The sequence below is a fragment of the Tachyglossus aculeatus genome, unplaced genomic scaffold, assembly GCF_015852505.1.
Source record: "Tachyglossus aculeatus isolate mTacAcu1 unplaced genomic scaffold, mTacAcu1.pri scaffold_101_arrow_ctg1, whole genome shotgun sequence".
Taxonomy (NCBI): domain Eukaryota; kingdom Metazoa; phylum Chordata; class Mammalia; order Monotremata; family Tachyglossidae; genus Tachyglossus; species Tachyglossus aculeatus.
In genome coordinates, this window is record NW_024044842.1 from 1,051,152 (window position 1) to 1,072,064 (window position 20,913).

Sequence of the window (20,913 nt, forward strand, 5' to 3'; positions counted from 1 at the left end):
GAGCACTGTACTGAGCGCTTGGGAAGTCCAAGTTGGCAACATCTAGAGACGGGCCCTACGCAACAATCAATCAATCAATCAATCAATCAATCAATTGTATTTATTGAGCGCTTACTGTGTGCGGAGCACTGTACTGAGCGCTTGGGAAGTCCAAGTTGGCAACATTTAGAGACGGTCCCTTCCCAACAATCAATCAATCGTACTTATTGAGCGCTTACTGTGTGCGGAGCCACTGTACTGAGCGCTTGGGAAGTCCAAGTTGGCAACATCTAGAGACGGGCCCTACCCAACAATCAATCAATCGTATTTATTGAGCGCCTACTGTGTGCGGAGCACTGTACTGAGCGCTTGGGAAGTCCAAGTTGGCAACATCTAGAGACGGGCCCTACCCAACAATCAATCAATCAATCAATCAATTGTATTTATTGAGCACTTCCTGTGTGCAGAGCACTGGACTAAGCGCTTGGGAAGTCCAAGTTGGCAACATTTAGAGATGGTCCCTACCCAACAATCAATCAATTATACTTATTGAGCGCTTACTGTGTGCGGAGCCACTGTACTGAGCGCTTGGGAAGTCCAAGTTGGCAACATCTAGAGACGGGCCCTACCCAACAATCAATCAATCGTATTTATTGAGCGCCTACTGTGTGCGGAGCACTGTACTGAGCGCTTGGGAAGTCCAAGTTGGCAACATCCAGAGACGGGCCCTACCCGACGGCGGGCGCGCGGTCTAAAAGGGGGAGACGGAGAAGAAAACCAAACATACTGACAAAATAAAATCAATAGAATAGATAGAATAATAATAATAATGATGGCATTTATTAAGCGCTTACTATGTGCTTAATAAATAAATAAATAAGATACGTACAAGATATAAGAATAAATAAGAATGCAAGATACAAGAATAAATAAATAAGAGATGTACAAGACATGTCCAAGTAAAATAAATAAATAAATAAATAAGATATGTACAAGATATAAGAATAAATAAGAACACAAGATACAAGATACAAGAATAAATAAGACATGTACAAGATATGTCCAAGTAAAATAAATAAATAAATAAGATATGGACAAGATATAAGAATAAATAAGAACACAAGATACAAGATACAAGAATAAATAAATAAGAGATGTACAAGATATGTCCATGTAAAATAAATAAATAAATAAGATATGGACAAGATATAAGAATAAATAAGAATACAAGATACAAGATACAAGAATAAATAAATAAGAGATGTACAAGATATGTCCAAGTAAAATAAATAAATAAATAAGGCATGTACAAGATGTAAGAATAAATAAGAATACAAGATACAAGATACAAGAATAAATAAATGAGATGTACAAGATATGTCCAAGTAAAATAAATAAATAAATAAGATGTGTACAAGATATAAGAATAAATAAGAACACAAGATACAAGATACAAGAATAAATAAATAAGAGATGTACAAGATATGTCCAAGTAAAATAAATAAATAAATAAGATATGTACAAGACGTAAGAATAAATAAGAAGACAAGATACAAGATACAAGAATAAATAAATAAGAGATGTACAAGATATGTCCAAGTAAAATAAATAAATAAATAAGATATGGACAAGATGTAAGAATAAATAAGAATACAAGATACAAGATACAAGAATAAATAAGACATGTACAAGATATGTACAAGTAAAATAAATAAATAAATAAGATATGGACAAGATATAAGAATAAATAAGAACACAAGATACAAGATACAAGAATAAATAAATAAGAGATGTACAAGATATGTCCATGTAAAATAAATAAATAAATAAGATATGGACAAGATGTAAGAATAAATAAGAAGACAAGATACAAGATACAAGAATAAATAAATAAGAGATGTACAAGATATGTCCAAGTAAAATAAATAAATAAATAAGATATGGACAAGATGTAAGAATAAATAAGAATACAAGATACGAGATACAAGAATAAATAAATAAGAGATGTACAAGATATGTCCAAGTAAAATAAATAAATAAATAAGATATGTACAAGACGTAAGAATAAATAAGAAGACAAGATACAAGATACAAGAATAAATAAGACATGTACAAGATATGTACAAGTAAAATAAATAAATGAATCAGATATGTACGAGATATAAGAATAAATAAGAATACAAGATACAAGATACAAGAATAAATAAATAAGAGATGTACAAGATATGTCCAAGTAAAATAAATAAATAAATATGTACGAGATATAAGAATAAATAAGAATACAAGATGATACAAGAATAAATAAATAAGAGATGTACAAGATATGTCCAAGTAAAATAAATACATAAATAAGATATGTACAAGACATAAGAATAAATAAGAAGACAAGATACAAGATACAAGAATAAATAAATAAGAGATGTACAAGATATGTCCAAGTAAAATAAATAAATAAATAAGATATGTACAAGATATAAGAATAAATAAGAACACAAGATACAAGATACAAGAATAAATAAATAAGAGATGTACAAGATATGTCCAAGTAAAATAAATAAATAAATATGTACGAGATATAAGAATAAATAAGAATACATGATACAAGAATAAATAAATAAGAGATGTACAAGATATGTCCAAGTAAAATAAATACATAAATAAGATATGTACAAGACATAAGAATAAATAAGAACACAAGATACAAGATACAAGAATAAATAAATAAGAGATGTACAAGATATGTACAAGTAAAATAAATAAATAAATAAGATATGTACAAGATATAAGAATAAATAAGAACACAAGATACAAGATACAAGAATAAATAAATAAGAGATGTACAAGATATGTCCAAGTAAAATAAATACATAAATAAGATATGTACAAGACATAAGAATAAATAAGAACACACGATACAAGATACAAGAATAAATAAATGAGAGATGTACAAGATATGTCCAAGTAAAATAAATAAATAAATAAGGCATGTACAAGACATAAGAATAAATAAGAATACAAGATACAAGATACAAGAATGAATAAATGAGATGTACAAGATATATACAAGTAAAATAAATAAATAAATAAGATATGTACAAGATGTAAGAATAAATAAGAATACAAGATACAAGATACAAGAATAAATAAATAAGAGATGTACAGGACAGGTCCAAGTAAAATAAATAAATAAATAAGATATGTACAAGATGTAAGAATAAATAAGAATACAAGATACAAGAATAAATAAATAAGAGACGTACAAGATATGTCCAAGTAAAATAAATAAATATGTACAAGATATAAGAATAAATAAGAATACAAGATACAAGAATAAATAAATAAATAAGATATGTACAAGATGTAAGAATAAATAAGAATACAAGATACAAGAATAAATAAATAAGAGATGTACAAGATATGTCCATGTAAAATAAATAAATATGTACAAGATATAAGAATAAATAAGAATACAAGATACAAGAATAAATAAATGAGAGATGTACAAGATATGTACAAGTAAACTAAATAAATATAAATAGAGTAATAAATATGTACAGACAGATATACAGGTGCTGTGGGGAAGGGAAGGAGGTCTGCACACAGTAAGCGCTCAATAAATACGATTGATTGATTGATTAAGCGCTTACTACGTGCTGGGGAGGTGACAAGGTGATGAGGTGGTCCCACGGGGGGCTCCCAGTCTTCATCCCCATTTGACAGATGAGGTCACTGAGGCCCAGAGAGGTGAAGTGACTTGCCCAAAGTCACCCAGCTGACAATTGGAGGAGCCGGGATTTGAACCCAGGACCTCGGACTCCCAAGCCCGGGCTCTTTCCACTGAGCCGCGCTGCTTCCCCAAGGGGTCAAAGGTCAGCCGGTTGGCTGGGGCCGGCTATGTGCTGAGCGCCCTTCTTAGCCCTGGGGCGGGAACGGGCAGCGGGTCGCTCAGGGGACGGAGGCCGGGCTGGGGAGGCGGAGGTCGTGGGTTCGAATCGCGGCCCCGCCACTTGTCAGCTGGGGGACATCACGTCTCTGGGCCTCAGTTCTCTCATCTGTCAAATGGGGATGAAGACCGGGATCCCGCCCGTGGGACAACCTCATCGCCTTGTGACCTCCCCAGCGTTTAGAACGGTGCTTTGTCCATAGTAAGCGCTTGATAAATGCCATTATTAGCATAATTATTATCAGCTGTGTGACTTTGGGCAAGTCGCTTCACGTCTCTGGGCCTCAGTTCTCTCATCTGTCAAATGGGGATGAAGACTGGGAGCCCCCCGTGGGACAACCTGATCACCTTGTCACCTCCCCAGCGCTTAGAACAGTGCTCGGCACATAGTAAGCGCTTGATAAATGCCAAAATTATTATTATTATTGTCAGCTGTGTGACTTTGGGCAAGTCGCTTCACTTCTCTGGGCCTCAGTTCCCTCCTCTGTCAAATAGGGATGAAGACCGGGAGCCCCCCCATGGGACAACCTGATCACCTTGTTACCTCCCCAGCGCTTAGAACAGCGCTTGGCACACAGTAAGCGCTTAGCAAATACCATTATTATTATTATTATTATTATTATTATCATTATTCTTTGGGCCTCAGTTCCCTCATCTGGAAAATGGGGATGAAGACTGGGAGCCCCCCGTGGGACAACCTGATCACCTTGTATCCTCCCCAGCGCTTAGAACAGTGCTTGGCACCTAGTAAGCGCTTAACAAATACCAAAATTATTATTAGTAACAAATACCATCATTATTATCATTGGCTCGTAACCACCCCGGTGCTGAGAACAGTGCTTGGCACATAGTAAGCGCTTAACAAATACCATCATCATTATTATTATTATTATTATTATTATTATTATTATTATCATCATCATCATTGGCTCGTAACCACCCCGGCGCTAAGTGTGCTTGGCACATAGTAAGCGCTTAATAAATACCATTATTATTATTATTATTATTATTATCATCATTGGCTCGTAATCATCCCAGCGCTGAGAACAGTGCTTGGCACATAGTAAGCGCTTAACAAATACCATCATTATTATTATTATCATTATTATTATCATTATTGGCTCGTAACCACCCCAGCACTAAGAGTGCTTGGCACATAGTAAGCGCTTAACAAATACCATCATTATTATTATTATCATCATTGGCTCGTAACCACCCTGGCGCTAAGAGTGCTTGGCACATAGTAAGCGCTTAACAAATACCATTATTATTATTATTATCATCATTGGCTCGTGTCCACCCCAGTGCTTGGCACATGGTAAGCGCTTAACAAATACCATCATTATTATTATTATCATCATTGGCTCGTGTCCACCCCAGTGCTTGGCACATAGTAAGCGCTTAACAAATACCATCATTATTATTATTATCATCATTGGCTCGCGTCCACCCCAGTGCTTGGCACATAGTAAGCGCTTAACAAATACCATCATCATTATTATTATTATTATTATCATCATTAGCTCGTAACCACCCCGGCGCTAAGAGTGCTTGGCACATGGTAAGCGCTTAACAAATACCATCATCATTATTATTATTACTATTATCATCATTGGCTCGTGTCCACCCCAGTGCTTGGCACATGGTAAGCGCTTAACAAATACCATCATTATTACTATAATCATCTGTGGCTCGTGTCCACCCCAGTGCTTGGCACATAGTAAGCGCTTAACAAATACCATCATCATTATTATTATTATCATCATTGGCTCATAACCACCCCAGCGCTAAGAGTGGTTGGCACACGGTAAGCGCTTAACAAATACCATCATTATTATCATCATCATCATTGGCTCACGTCCACCCCAACGCCGAGGACGGCGCTTGGCACATAGTGGGCGCCTAACAAATACCATCATCACTGGCTCGTAACCACCCGGGCGCTAAGAGTGGTTGGCACGTGGTGAGCGCTTACCAAGTACCGTCGTCGTTATTATCATCATCATTGGCTCACGTCCACCCCAACGCCGAGGACGGCGCTTGGCACATAGTGGGCGCCTAACAAGTACCATCATCACTGGCTCGTAACCACCCGGGCGCTAAGAGTGGTTGGCACGTGGTGAGCGCTTACCAAGTACCGTCGTCATCAGTATTTGCGACTACCGTTCGGACGCCCGGGCCCGGCCCCGCGGTTGTCCCCGACCCCCGACCCTTCCCCGGGGGGGACCCCGGAGTCCCGCTCACCGGTGGCCCTGAGGAAGCGGGCGGAGGGGTCCCAGGGGTCCGAGGCGGCCTGCAGGAGGGCGGTGAGGCGTAGGCCCGGCCCGCCGATGGCCGCCACCAGCCAGGCCCCGTCGAGGGCCCGCGGGCAGCGGGGCTCCGGGGTCAGGCCTGCCGCCCACGTGGCCGCCGCCGGGTTGGGCGAGTAGGGGCTCAGCTCGCACGTCGAGGGGGCCGGCGACCCGGGCGACGACCCCGGCGACGACCCCGGCGCCGACCTCAGCGACCCCAGAGACTGCTCCATCGTCCCGTCCGGGTCTGCGGGGCCAACACAGAGAAGGGCCGATGGGTGGATGAATGACAGGATGGTGACCCCGAATGAATGGATGAGTGAATGGATGGAAGGATGGTGACCCCCCGGGTCGGGGTGGGCAGGGAGGGCCGCTCTCCTCTGAACGCTCACTACGGTGCTCGGCGCGCGGGGAGCGCTCGGTGTATGCGGTTGGGAGGAATGGATGAGTGGGGATGGTGGTTGGGGGGGAATGGGAGGGAAGGGGAGAAAGGGAGAGGGGGAGAGAGAAGAAGAAGGAAAAGGGAGAGGAGAGGGGAGAGAAGGAGAGGGAAAGAGAAAGGGAGGGGAGGAAAGGAGAGAAGGGGGAGAAAAGAAGAGGGGAGAGAGGGAGAGAGAAGAAGGAAAGGGGAGAGGAGGGGAGAGGAGGAGAGGGGAGGAAAGGGGGAGAAATGAAGAGGGGAGAGAGGGAGAGAGAAGAAGAAGGAAAAGGGAGTGGAGGGGAGAGAAGGTGAGGGGAGAGAAGGAGAGAGAAGAAGAAGGAAAAGGGAGAGGAGGGGAGAGAAGGAGAGGGGAGAGAAGGAGATGGAAAGAGAAAGAGAGGGGAGAAAAGGAGAGGAGGGGAGAAAAGAAGGGGAGAGAGGGAGAGAGAAGAAGAAGGAAAAGGGAGAGGAGGGGAGAGAAGGAGAGGGGAGAGAGGAGAGGGAAAGAGAAAGGGGGAGAAAAGGAGAGAAGGGGAGAAAAGAGGGGAGAGTGGGAGAGAGAAGAAGAAGGAAAAGGGAGAGAAGAGGGGAGAGAAGGAGAGAGGAGGGAAGGAGAGGGGAGAAAAGGAGAGAAGGGAAGAAAAGAGGGGAGAGAGGGAGAGAGAAGAAGAAGGAAAAGGGAGAGGAGGGGAGAGAAGGAGAGGGGAGAAAAGGAGAGGGGGAAAGAGAAGGAGGGAGAGAGAAGGAGAGGGGAGAGAGAGATGAGGGAGAAAGAGAAGGGAAAAGAGAGGAAGGAGAAGGGAGAAAAGGACAGAGAAGGAGAGGAAGAGAGAGAAGAGGGAGAGAGAAAAAGGGGAAAGAGAAGAAGAGGGAAAAGGGAGAGAAGAGGGAGAGGGGGGAGAGAAAAGAAGGAGGGAAGGAGAGAGAAGATGAGGGGGGAGAAAAGGAGAGAAGGAGGGAGACCGAAGGGGAAGGAAGACAGAGAAGGAGGGAGACAGTAGAGACACCAGAGAGGGGAAAGACAGACAGAAAAAAAAGAGGGGAAGGAGAGAGAGAGAGAAAAGAGAAGAGAAGAGAAGAGAAGAGAAGAGAAGAGAAGAGAAGAGAAGAGAAGAGAAGAGAAGAGGAGAGGGTGGGAGGAGAGGGTGGGAAGAGAGGGAAGAAGAAGAAGAACAGAAAAGAGGGAAAGAGATGAGGGGAAAGGGATGGGGGAGAGAAAAGGAGAGGGGAGAGAGAAGGGGGAGAGAAGGAGGGAGACTGCAGGGGAAGGAAGACAGAAGGAGGGAGACAGGAGAGACACCAGAGAGGGGAAAGACAGACAGAAAAAAAGAGGGGAAGGAGAGAGAGAAGAGAAGAGAAGAGAAGAGAAGAGAAGAGAAGAGAAGAGAAGAGGAGTGGGAGGAGAGAGAAGAAGAGGAGGAGGAAGAAGAAGGAGGAGAAGAAGAAGAAGAAGGAGAAGAAGAAAAAGAAGAGAAAAGAGGGAGAGAGAAGAAGAGGGTGGGGGAGAGGGAAGAATAAGAGGAGGAGGAAGAAGGAGAAGGAGAAGAACAAGATCAAGAAGAAGGAGAAGAAGAAGCCAGAGGAGAAGAAAAAGAAGAGAAAAGAGGGAGAGAGAAGAAGAGGGTGTGGGGAGAACAACGGAGATGAGAGGTGGTGTGGGGGACAGAGACGGAGAGACACCGAGAGAGATGAGGGGGGCCTTGAAACGACCGTTGGGGTGGATGTCGGTGTCTCCGGGGGGGACTCACCGAGGACATGGAGGAGGAGGGGCGGCTGGGGGTCGGAGGTGGGTGGGGGGGGGCTGCCCCTGCGCCCCCCCGCTGAGCAGCAGGAGCTGTGCTGGACGCCTGGTCACCGCCTTGGGCATCGCCCCGCCATCGCCGCCGCCGGGCCCTTCCTCCCGCACCAGCCAGCAGGGCAGCGGGGGCGGCCGGGACGCCCGGCCTGGGCTCAAGGCTGCGGAGGGGTCAGGGGTCAGGGGTCAGGGGTCAAGTCTGAGGACGGGGTCGGGGGTCAGGGGGTCAAGTCTGAGGAGGAGGCCCACCACAGGAGGGGTCAGGGGTCAAGTCTGAGGAGGGGTCAGGGGTCAGGGGGTCAAGTCTGAGGAGGAGGAGTCCCACCACAGGAGGGGTCAGGGGTCAAGTCTGAGGAGGGGTCAGGGGTCAGGGGGTCAAGTCTGAGGAGGAGTCCCACCACAGAAGGGGTCAGGGGTCAGGTCTGAGGAGGGGTCCCACCACAGGAGGGGTCAGGGGTCAGGGGTCAAGTCTGAGGAGGGGTCAGGGGTCAGGGGGTCAAGTCTGAAGAGGAGTCCCACCACAGGAGGGGTCAGGGGTCAGGGGGTCAAGTCTGAGGAGGGGTCAGGGGTCAGGTCTGAGGAGGAGGCCCACCACGGGAGGGGTCAGGGGTCAGGGGGTCAAGTCTGAGGAGAAGTCCCACCACAGGAGGGGTCAGGGGTCAGGGGATCAAGTCTGAGGAGGGGTCAGGGGTCAGGTCTGAGGAGGAGGCCCACCACAGGGGGGTCAGGGGTCAGGGGGTCAAGTCTGAGGAGGAGTCCCACCACAGGAGGGGTCAGGGGTCAAGTCTGAGGAGGGGTCAGGGGTCAGGGGGTCAAATCTGAGGAGGAGGCCCACCACAGGAGGGGCCAGGGGTCAGGGGTCAAGTCTGAGGAGGGGTCGGGGGTCAGGGGGTCAGGTCTGAGGAGGAGGCCCACCACAGGAGGGGTCAGGGGTCAAGCCTGAGGAGGGGTCAGGGGTCAGGGGGTCAGGTCTGAGGAGGAGTCCCACCACAGGAGGGGTCAAGGGTCAGGGGTCAGGGGGTCAAGTCTGGGGACGGAGTCAGGGGAATGAGGAATAATAATAATAATAATGATAATGATGGCATTTATTAAGCACTTACTGTGTGCAAAGCACTGTTCTAATAATAATAATAATAATAATGATGATGGCATTTATTAAGCACTTACTATGTGCAAAGCACTGTTCTAATAATAATAATGGCATTTATTAAGCGCTTACTATGTGCAAAGCACTGTTCTAATAATAATAATAATAATGGCACTTATTAAGTGCTTACTTTGTGCAAAGCACTGTTCTAATCATAATAATGGCATTTATTAAGCGCTTACTATGTGCAAACCACTGTTCTAATAATAATGATAAAAATAATGATGGCATTTATTATGCGCTTACTATGTGCAAAGCACTGTTCTAATAATAATAATAATAATGGCATTCATTAAGCACTTACTATGTGCAAAGTACTGTTCTAATAATAATAATAATAATGGCATTTATTAAGCACTTACTATGTGCAAAGCACTGTTCTAATAATAATAATAATAATAATAATAATGGCATTTATTAAGCACTTACTATGTGCAAAGCACTGTGCTAATAATAATAATAATAATAATGATGATGATGGCATTTATTAAGCGCTTACTATGTGCAAAGCACTGTTCTTAGGCGCTGGGGAGGTTACAAGGTGATCAGGTTGTCCCACGGGGGACTCCCGGTCTTCATCCCCATTTTACAGGTGAGGGAACTGAGGCCCAGAGAAGTGAAGCGACTTGGCCAAAGTCACCCAGCTGACAGGTGGCGGAGCCGGGATTCGAACCCATGACCTCGGACTCCCAAGCCCCGGCTCTTTCCGCTGAGCCACGCTGCTCAATGGGAGGGGATGGGGAGAGGGGTCAGGGGTCAGGGGTCAAGGGTCAATTCCGGGGAGGGGGCGAGGGGAAGGGGGGGTCCCCCAGCCTGGAGGAGAGGTCATATCCCGGGGTCAGGGGTCAGGGGTCAAGAGGTCATTGGGAAGCAGCGTGTCTCAGTGGAAAGAGCCCGGGCTCGGGAGTCAGAGGTCGTGGATTCGAATCCCGGCTCCGCCACCTGTCAGCTGGGTGACTTTGGGCCGGTCACTTCACTTCTCTGGGCCTCAGTTCCCTCATCTGTCAAATGGGGCTGAAGACTGGGAGCCCCACGTGGGACAACCTGATCACCTTGTGTCTACCCCGGCGCTTAGAACAGTGCTTGGCACATAGTAAGCGCTTAATAAATACCATCATCATTATTATTATTATTATTACTATTCTTTGGGCCTCAGTTCCCTCATCTGGAAAATGGGGCTGAAGACTGGGAGCCCCATGTGGGACAACCTGATCGCCTTGTGTCTACCCCAGCGCTTAGAACAGTGCTTGGCACATAGTATGCGCTTAATAAATACCAACATCATTATTATTATTATTATTATTATTATTATTATTATTACTATTCTTTGGGCCTCAGTTCCCTCATCTGGAAAATGGGGATGAAGACTGGGAACCCCCCGTGGGACAACCTGATCGCCTTGTGTCTACCCCAGCGCTTAGAACAGTGCTTGGCACATAGTATGCACTTAATAAATACCACCATCGTTATTATTATTATTATTATTATTATTATTATTATTATTACTATTATTACTATTCTTTGGGCCTCAGTTCCCTCATCTGGAAAATGGGGATGAAGACTGTGAACCCCCCGTGGGGCAACCTGATCGCCTTGTGTCTACCCCAGCGCTTAGAACAGTGCTTGGCACATAGTAAGCGCTTAATAAATACCAACATCATTATTATTATTATTATTATTACTATTCTTTGGGCCTCAGTTCCCTCATCTGTAAAATGGGGATGAAGACTGGGAACCTCCCGTGGGACAACCTGATCGCCTTGTGTCTACCCCAGCGCTTAGAACAGTGCTTGGCACATAGTAAGCGCTTAATAAATACCAACATCATTATTATTATTATTATTATTACTATTCTTTGGGCCTCAGTTCCCTCATCTGGAAAATGGGGCTGAAGGCTGTGAACCCCCCGTGGGACAACCTGATCGCCTTGTGTCTACCCCAGCGCTTAGAACAGTGCTTGGCACATAGTATGCACTTAATAAATACCACCATCATTATTATTATTATTATTATTATTATTATTATTATTATTATTATTATTACTATTATTACTATTCTTTGGGCCTCAGTTCCCTCATCTGGAAAATGGGGATGAAGACTGTGAACCCCCCGTGGGGCAACCTGATCGCCTTGTGTCTACCCCAGCGCTTAGAACAGTGCTTGGCACATAGTATGCACTAAATAAATACCATTATTATTATTATTATTATTATTATTATTACTATTCTTTGGGCCTCAGTTCCCTCATCTGTAAAATGGGGATGAAGACTGGGAACCTCCCGTGGGACAACCTGATCGCCTTGTGTCTACCCCAGCGCTTAGAACAGTGCTTGGCACATAGTAAGCGCTTAATAAATACCAACATCATTATTATTATTATTATTATTACTATTCTTTGGGCCTCAGTTCCCTCATCTGGAAAATGGGGCTGAAGACTGTGAACCCCCCGTGGGACAACCTGATCGCCTTGTGTCTACCCCAGCGCTTAGAACAGTGCTTGGCACATAGTATGCGCTTAATAAATACCAACATCATCATTATTATTATTATTACTATTCTTTGGGACTCAGTTCCCGCATCTGTAAAATGGGGATGAAGACTGTGAACCCCCCGTGGGACAACCTGATCGCCTTGTGTCTACCCCAGCGCTTAGAACAGTGCTTGGCACATAGTAAGCGCTTAATAAATACCATCATCATCATTATTATTATTATTACTATTCTTTGGGACTCAGTTCCCTCATCTGTAAAATGGGGATGAAGACTGTGAACCCCACGTGGGAAAACCTGATCGCCTTGTGTCTACCCCAGCGCTTAGAACAGTGCTTGGCACATAGTATGCACTTAATAAATACCATTATTATTATTATTATTACTATTCTTTGGGCCTCAGTTCCCTCATCTGTAAAATGGGGATGAAGACTATGAACCCCCCGTGGGACAACCTGATCTCTTTGTGTCTACCCCAGCGCTTAGAACAGTGCTTGGCACATAGTATGCGCTTAATAAATACCATTATTATTATTATTATTACTATTCTTTGGGCCTCAGTTCCCTCATCTGGAAAATGGGGATGAAGACTGTGAACCCCCCGTGGGACAACCTGATCTCTTTGTGTCTACCCCAGCGCTTAGAACAGTGCTTGGCACATAGTATGCGCTTAATAAATACCATTATTATTATTATTATTACTATTCTTTGGGCCTCAGTTCCCTCATCTGGAAAATGGGGATGAAGACTGTGAACCCCATGTGGGACAACCTGATCTCTTTGTGTCTACCCCAGCGCTTAGAACAGTGCTTGGCACATAGTATGCGCTTAATAAATACCATTATTATTATTATTATTATTACTATTCTTTGGGCCTCAGTTCCCTCATCTGGAAAATGGGGATGAAGACTGTAAGCCCCATGTGGCACAACCTGATCGCCTTGTGTCAACCCCAGTGCTTAGAACAGTGCTTGGCACATAGTAAGCGCTCAACAAATACCGTCATTATTATCATTATTATTATTATTATTAAAATGGAGGTGAAGACTGTGAGCCCCCAAACCTGATCACCTTGTAACCTCCCCAGCGCTTAGAACAGTGCTTGGCACATAGTAAGCGCTCAACAAATACCATCATTATTATCATTATTATTATTATTAAAATGGGGGTGAAGACTGTGAGCCCCAAAACCTGATCACCCTGTAACCTCCCCAGCGCTTAGAACAGTGCTTGGCACATAGTAAGCGCTCAACAAATACCGTCATTACTATCATTATTATTATTATTAAAGTGGGGGTGAAGACTGTGAGCCCCATGTGGGACAACCTAATCACCCTGTAACCTCCCCGGCGCTTAGAACAAATACCATCATCATAATTATTATTATTATTATTATTATTGTAAGTCTGGGGAGGTGCTGGGGGTGGACAAATACTATTATTATTATTATTATTATTATTATTATTGTAAGTCTGGGGAGGTGCTGGGGGTGGACAAATACTATTATTATGATGATTATTATTATTGTAAGTCTGGGGAGGTGCTGGGGGTGGGCAAATATTATTATTATTATTATTATTATTATTATTATTATTGTAAGTCTGGGGAGGTGCTGGGGGTGGACAAATACCATCATTATTATTATTATTATTATTATCATTATTATCATTCTTATTATTGTAAGTCTGGGGAGGTGCTGGGGGTGGACAAATACCATTATTATTATTATTATTATTATCATTATTATTGTTATTATTATTGTAAGTCTGGGGAGGTGCTGGGGGTGGACAAATACCATCATCATTATTATTATTATTATTATTATTATCATTATTATTATTATTATTATTGTAAGTCTGGGGAGCTGCTGGGGGTGGGGAGAGGAGGGGTCCCAGCTTGGAGGACAGGGGGAGGGGGCCAAGTCTATACTTCCCAAGCGCTCAGTACAGTGCTCTGCACTCAGTAAGCGCTCAATAAATAGCACGATTGAATGGAGGAAGTCTGGGGAGGGGGGAAGGGAAGGGGAGAGGGTCCCAACTTGGAGGGGTGGTCAGGCCTGGCCTTCCCAAGCGCTCAGTACAGTGCTCTGAACTCAGTAAGCGCTCAATAAAAAGGATGATTGAATGGATGACATCTGGGGAGGGGGGAAGGGAAGGGGAGAGGGTCCCAACTTGGAGGGGTGGTCAAGCCTGGCCTTCCCAAGCGCTCAGTACAGTGCTCTGCACTCAGTAAGCGCTCAATAAATAGCATGATTGAATGGATGACATCTGGGGAGGGGGGAAGGGAAGGGGAGAGGGTCCCAACTTGGAGGGGTGGTCAAGCCTGGCCTTCCCAAGCGCTCAGTACAGTGCTCTGCACTCAGTAAGCGCTCAATAAATAGCATGATTGAATGGAGGAAGTCTGGGGAGGGGGAAAGAAAGGGGAGAGGGTCTCAACTTGGAGGGGTGGTCAGGCCTGGCCTTCCCAAGCGCTCAGTACAGTGCTCTGAACTCAGTAAGCGCTCAATAAATAGGATGATTGAATGGATGACGTCTGGGGAGGGAGGGAGGAAAGGGGAGAGGGTCCCAACTTGGAGGGGTGGTCAAGCCTGGCCTTCCCAAGCGCTCAGTACAGTGCTCTGCACTCAGTAAGCGCTCAATAAATAGGATGATTGAATGGATGACATCTGGGGAGGGGGGAAGGGAAGGGGAGAGGGTCCCAACTTGGAGGGGTGGTCAGGCCTGGCCTTCCCAAGCGCTCAGTACAGTGCTCTGCACTCAGTAAGCGCTCAATAAATAGGATGATTGAATGGAGGAAGTCTGGGGAGGGGGGAAGGGAAGGGGAGAGGGTCCCAACTTGGAGGGGTGGTCAGGCCTGGCCTTCCCAAGCGCTCAGTACAGTGCTCTGCACTCAGTAAGCGCTCAATAAATAGCATGATTGAATGGAGGAAGTCTGGGGAGGGGGAAAGAAAGGGGAGAGGGTCCCAACTTGGAGGGGTGGTCAAGCCTGGCCTTCCCAAGCGCTCAGTACAGTGCTCTGCACTCAGTAAGCGCTCAATAAATAGCATGATTGAATGGATGACATCTGGGGAGGGGGGAAGGGAAGGGGAGAGGGTCCCAACTTGGAGGGGTGGTCAAGCCTGGCCTTCCCAAGCGCTCAGTACAGTGCTCTGCACTCAGTAAGCGCTCAATAAATAGCATGATTGAATGGATGACATCTGGGGAGGGGGGAAGGGAAGGGGAGAGGGTCCCAACTTGGAGGGGTGGTCAAGCCTGGCCTTCCCAAGCGCTCAGTACAGTGCTCTGCACTCAGTAAGCGCTCAATAAATAGCATGATTGAATGGAGGAAGTCTGGGGAGGGGGAAAGAAAGGGGAGAGGGTCTCAACTTGGAGGGGTGGTCAGGCCTGGCCTTCCCAAGCGCTCAGTACAGTGCTCTGAACTCAGTAAGCGCTCAATAAATAGGATGATTGAATGGATGACGTCTGGGGAGGGAGGGAGGAAAGGGGAGAGGGTCCCAACTTGGAGGGGTGGTCAAGCCTGGCCTTCCCAAGCGCTCAGTACAGTGCTCTGCACTCAGTAAGCGCTCAATAAATAGGATGATTGAATGGATGACATCTGGGGAGGGGGGAAGGGAAGGGGAGAGGGTCCCAACTTGGAGGGGTGGTCAGGCCTGGCCTTCCCAAGCGCTCAGTACAGTGCTCTGCACTCAGTAAGCGCTCAATAAATAGGATGATTGAATGGAGGAAGTCTGGGGAGGGGGGAAGGGAAGGGGAGAGGGTCCCAACTTGGAGGGGTGGTCAGGCCTGGCCTTCCCAAGCGCTCAGTACAGTGCTCTGCACTCAGTAAGCGCTCAATAAATAGCATGATTGAATGGAGGAAGTCTGGGGAGGGGGAAAGAAAGGGGAGAGGGTCCCAACTTGGAGGGGTGGTCAAGCCTGGCCTTCCCAAGCGCTCAGTACAGTGCTCTGCACTCAGTAAGCGCTCAATAAATAGCATGATTGAATGGATGACATCTGGGGAGGGGGGAAGGGAAGGGGAGAGGGTCCCAACTTGGAGGGGTGGTCAAGCCTGGCCTTCCCAAGCGCTCAGTACAGTGCTCTGCACTCAGTAAGCGCTCAATAAATAGCATGATTGAATGGATGACATCTGGGGAGGGGGGAAGGGAAGGGGAGAGGGTCCCAACTTGGAGGGGTGGTCAAGCCTGGCCTTCCCAAGCGCTCAGTACAGTGCTCTGCACTCAGTAAGCGCTCAATAAATAGCATGATTGAATGGAGGAAGTCTGGGGAGGGGGAAAGAAAGGGGAGAGGGTCTCAACTTGGAGGGGTGGTCAGGCCTGGCCTTCCCAAGCGCTCAGTACAGTGCTCTGAACTCAGTAAGCGCTCAATAAATAGGATGATTGAATGGATGACGTCTGGGGAGGGAGGGAGGAAAGGGGAGAGGGTCCCAACTTGGAGGGGTGGTCAAGCCTGGCCTTCCCAAGCGCTCAGTACAGTGCTCTGCACTCAGTAAGCGCTCAATAAATAGGATGATTGAATGGATGACATCTGGGGAGGGGGGAAGGGAAGGGGAGAGGGTCCCAACTTGGAGGGGTGGTCAGGCCTGGCCTTCCCAAGCGCTCAGTACAGTGCTCTGCACTCAGTAAGCGCTCAATAAATAGGATGATTGAATGGAGGAAGTCTGGGGAGGGGGGAAGGGAAGGGGAGAGGGTCCCAACTTGGAGGGGTGGTCAGGCCTGGCCTTCCCAAGCGCTCAGTACAGTGCTCTGCACTCAGTAAGCGCTCAATAAATAGCATGATTGAATGGAGGAAGTCTGGGGAGGGGGAAAGAAAGGGGAGAGGGTCTCAACTTGGAGGGGTGGTCAGGCCTGGCCTTCCCAAGCGCTCAGTACAGTGCTCTGAACTCAGTAAGCGCTCAATAAATAGGATGATTGAATGGATGACGTCTGGGGAGGGAGGGAGGAAAGGGGAGAGGGTCCCAACTTGGAGGGGTGGTCAAGCCTGGCCTTCCCAAGCGCTCAGTACAGTGCTCTGCACTCAGTAAGCGCTCAATAAATAGGATGATTGAATGGATGACATCTGGGGAGGGGGGAAGGGAAGGGGAGAGGGTCCCAACTTGGAGGGGTGGTCAGGCCTGGCCTTCCCAAGCGCTCAGTACAGTGCTCTGCACTCAGTAAGCGCTCAATAAATAGGATGATTGAATGGAGGAAGTCTGGGGAGGGGGGGAAGGGAAGGGGAGAGGGTCCCAACTTGGAGGGGTGGTCAGGCCTGGCCTTCCCAAGCGCTCAGTACAGTGCTCTGCACTCAGTAAGCGCTCAATAAATAGCATGATTGAATGGAGGAAGTCTGGGGAGGGGGAAAGAAAGGGGAGAGGGTCCCAACTTGGAGGGGTGGTCAGGCCTGGCCTTCCCAAGCGCTCAGTACAGTGCTCTGAACTCAGTAAGCGCTCAATAAATAGGATGATTGAATGGATGACGTCTGGGGAGGGGGGAAGGAAAGGGGAGAAGGTCCAATTTGGGGAGGGGACGAAGGGAGGGACAAGTCTGGGGAGGGAAGGGATTGTTACCCTTTTATCCATTCATTCCTTCAATCTTATTTATTGAGCGCTTACTATGTGCAGAGCACTGTACTGAGCGCTTGGGAAGTCCAAGTCCAAGTCGTCAGAGCAAACAGAATTGAAGGTAGACGCACATCATTAACAAAATAAATAGAATAATAAAATAGAGTAATCAATCTGTATAATCCTATACAGGTGCTGTGGACATGGGGACAGGGGTCAAGTCAATCCATCAATCAATCAGTCGTATTTATTGAGCGCTTACTGTGTGCAGGGCACTGTATTAAGCGCTTGGGAAGTCCAAGTCGTCAGAGCAAATAGGATTGAAGGTAGACGCACATCATTAACAAAATAAATAGAATAATGAATAAATACAAGTAAAATAGATAGAGTAATCAATCTGTATAATCCTATACAGGTGCTGTGGACATGGGGACAGGTGTCAAGTCAATCCATCAATCAATCAGTCGTATTTATTGAGCGCTTGCTGTGTGCAGAGCACTGTACTAAGCGCTTGGGAAGTACAAGTCCAAGTTGTCAGAGCAAATAGAATTGAAGGTAGACGCACATCATTAACAAAATAAATAGAATAATGAATAAATACAAGTGAAATTAATAGAGTAATCGATCCGTCTAAACATCTATACAGGTGCTGTGCACATGGGGACAGGTGTCAAGTCAATCAATCAATCAATCGTATTTATTGAGCGCTTGCTGTGTGCAGAGCACTGTACTAAGCGCTTGGGAAGTCCAAGTCCAAGTCGTCAGAGCAAACAGAATTGAAGGTAGACGCACATCATTAACAAAATAAATAGAATAATGAATAAATACAAGTAAAATAGAGTAATCAATCCGTCCAAACATCTATAATCAATCAATCGAATAAATAGAATAATGAATAAATACAAGTAAAATAAATAGAGTAATCAATCCGTCCAAACATCTATAATCAATCAATCAATCAATCAATCAATTGTATTTATTGAGCGCTTCCTGTGTGTAGAGCACTGTACTAAGCGCTTGCGAAGTCCAAGTCGTCAGAGCAAACAGAATTGAAGGTAGAGGCACATCATTAACAAAATAAATAGAATAATGAATAAATACAAGTAAAATAAATGGAGTAATCAATCCGTCCAAACATCTATACAGGTGCTGTGGACATGGGGACAGGGGTCAAGTCAATCCATCAATCAATCAATCGTATTTATTGAGCGCTTGCTGTGTGCAGAGCACTGTACTAAGCGCTTGGGAAGTCCAAGTCGTCAGAGCAAATAGAATTGAAGGTAGACGCACATCATTCACAAAATAAATAGAATAATGAATAAATACAAGTAAAATAAATAGAGTAATCAATCCGTCCAAACGTCTATACACGTGCTGTGGACATGGGGACAGGGGTCAAGTCAATCATCAATCAATCGTATTTATTGAGCGCTTACTGCATAATCATATATATATAATAATATATATATATTATATATATATATATATAATCTGTATAATCATATACAGGCGCTGTGGGGAGGGGAAGGGGGTAAGGCAGGGGGGAATGAATAAATACAAGTAAAATAAATAGAGTAATCAATCCGTCCAAACGTCTATACAGGTGCTGTGGACATGGGGACAGGGGTCGAGTCAATCATCAATCAATCGTATTTATTGAGCGCTTACTGTATAATCATATATATATAATAATATATATATTATATATATATATATATAATCTGTATAATCATATACAGGCGCTGTGGGGAGGGGAAGGGGGTAAGGCGGGGGGAATGAATAAATACAAGTAAAATAACTTTTAGACTATGAGCCCACTGTTGGGTAGGGACCATCTCTATGTGTTGCCAATTTGTACTTCCCAAGCGCTTAGTACAGTGTTCTGCACATAATAAGCGCTCAATAAATACGATTGATTGATTGATTGATTGATAGAGTAATCAATCCGTCCAAACGTCTATACAGGTGCTGTGGACATGGGGACAGGGGTCAAGTCAATCATCAATCAATCGTATTTATTGAGCGCTTACTGTATAATCATATATATATATATATAATAATATACATATATTATATATATATAATCTGTATAATCATATACAGGCACTGTGGGGAGGGGAAGGGGGTAGGGCAGGGGGAATGAATAAATACAAGTAAAATAAATAGAGTAATCAATCCATCCAAACGTCTATACAGGTGCTGTGGACATGGGGACAGGTGTCAAGTCAATCATCAATCAATCGTATTTATTGAGCGCTTACTGTATAATCATATATATGTAATAATATATATATTATATATATATATATATAATCTGTATAATCATATACAGGCGCTGTGGGTAGGGGAAGGGGGTAAGGCAGGGGGGAATGAATAAATACAAGTAAAAGAAATAGAGTAATCAATCCGTCCAAACGTCTATACAGGTGCTGTGGACATGGGGACAGGTGTCAAGTCAATCATCAATCAATCGTATTTATTGAGCGCTTACTGTATAATCATATATATATAATAATATATATATATTATATATATATATATAATCTGTATAATCATATACAGGCGCTGTGGGTAGGGGAAGGGGGTAAGGCAGGGGGGAATGAATAAATACAAGTAAAAGAAATAGAGTAATCAATCCGTCCAAACGTCTATACAGGTGCTGTGGACATGGGGACAGGTGTCAAGTCAATCATCAATCAATCGTATTTATTGAGCGCTTACTGTATAATCATATATATATAATAATATATATATATATTATATATATATATATATATATAATCTGTATAATCATATACAGGCGCTGTGGGGAGGGGAAGGGGGTAGGGCAGGGGGAATGAATAAATACAAGTAAAATAAATAGAGTAATCAATCCATCCAAACGTCTATACAGGTGCTGTGGACATGGGGACAGGGGTCGAGTCAATCATCAATCAATCGTATTTATTGAGCGCTTACTGTATAATCATATATATATAATAATATATATATATATTATATATATATATAATCTGTATAATCATATACAGGCGCTGTGGGGAGGGGAAGGGGGTAAGGCAGGGGGGAATGAATAAATACAAGTAAAATAAATAGAGTAATCAATCCGTCCAAACATCTATACAGGTGCTGTGGACATGGGGACAGGGGTCAAGTCAATCATCAATCAATCGTATTTATTGAGCGCTTACTGTATAATCATATATATAATATATATATATTATATATATAATCTGTATAATCATATACAGGCGCTGTGGGGAGGGGAAGGGGGTAAGGCAGGGGGGAATGAATAAATACAAGTAAAAGAAATAGA

At 44.6% G+C, this 20,913-nt stretch overlaps 1 protein-coding gene across 1 annotated transcript in view; it reads right to left on the reverse strand.

Moving 5' to 3' along the window:
- Window positions 1-20,913, reverse strand: part of LOC119922271 (TAP binding protein) — a 41,346-nt gene that overhangs the window by 17,999 nt on the left and 2,434 nt on the right. Inside the window, 3 exon segments of the mRNA XM_038742241.1 lie at window positions 6,167-6,460; window positions 8,383-8,428; window positions 8,430-8,590. Of these exon segments, the coding sequence (XP_038598169.1) occupies window positions 6,167-6,460; window positions 8,383-8,428; window positions 8,430-8,590 (501 nt within the window).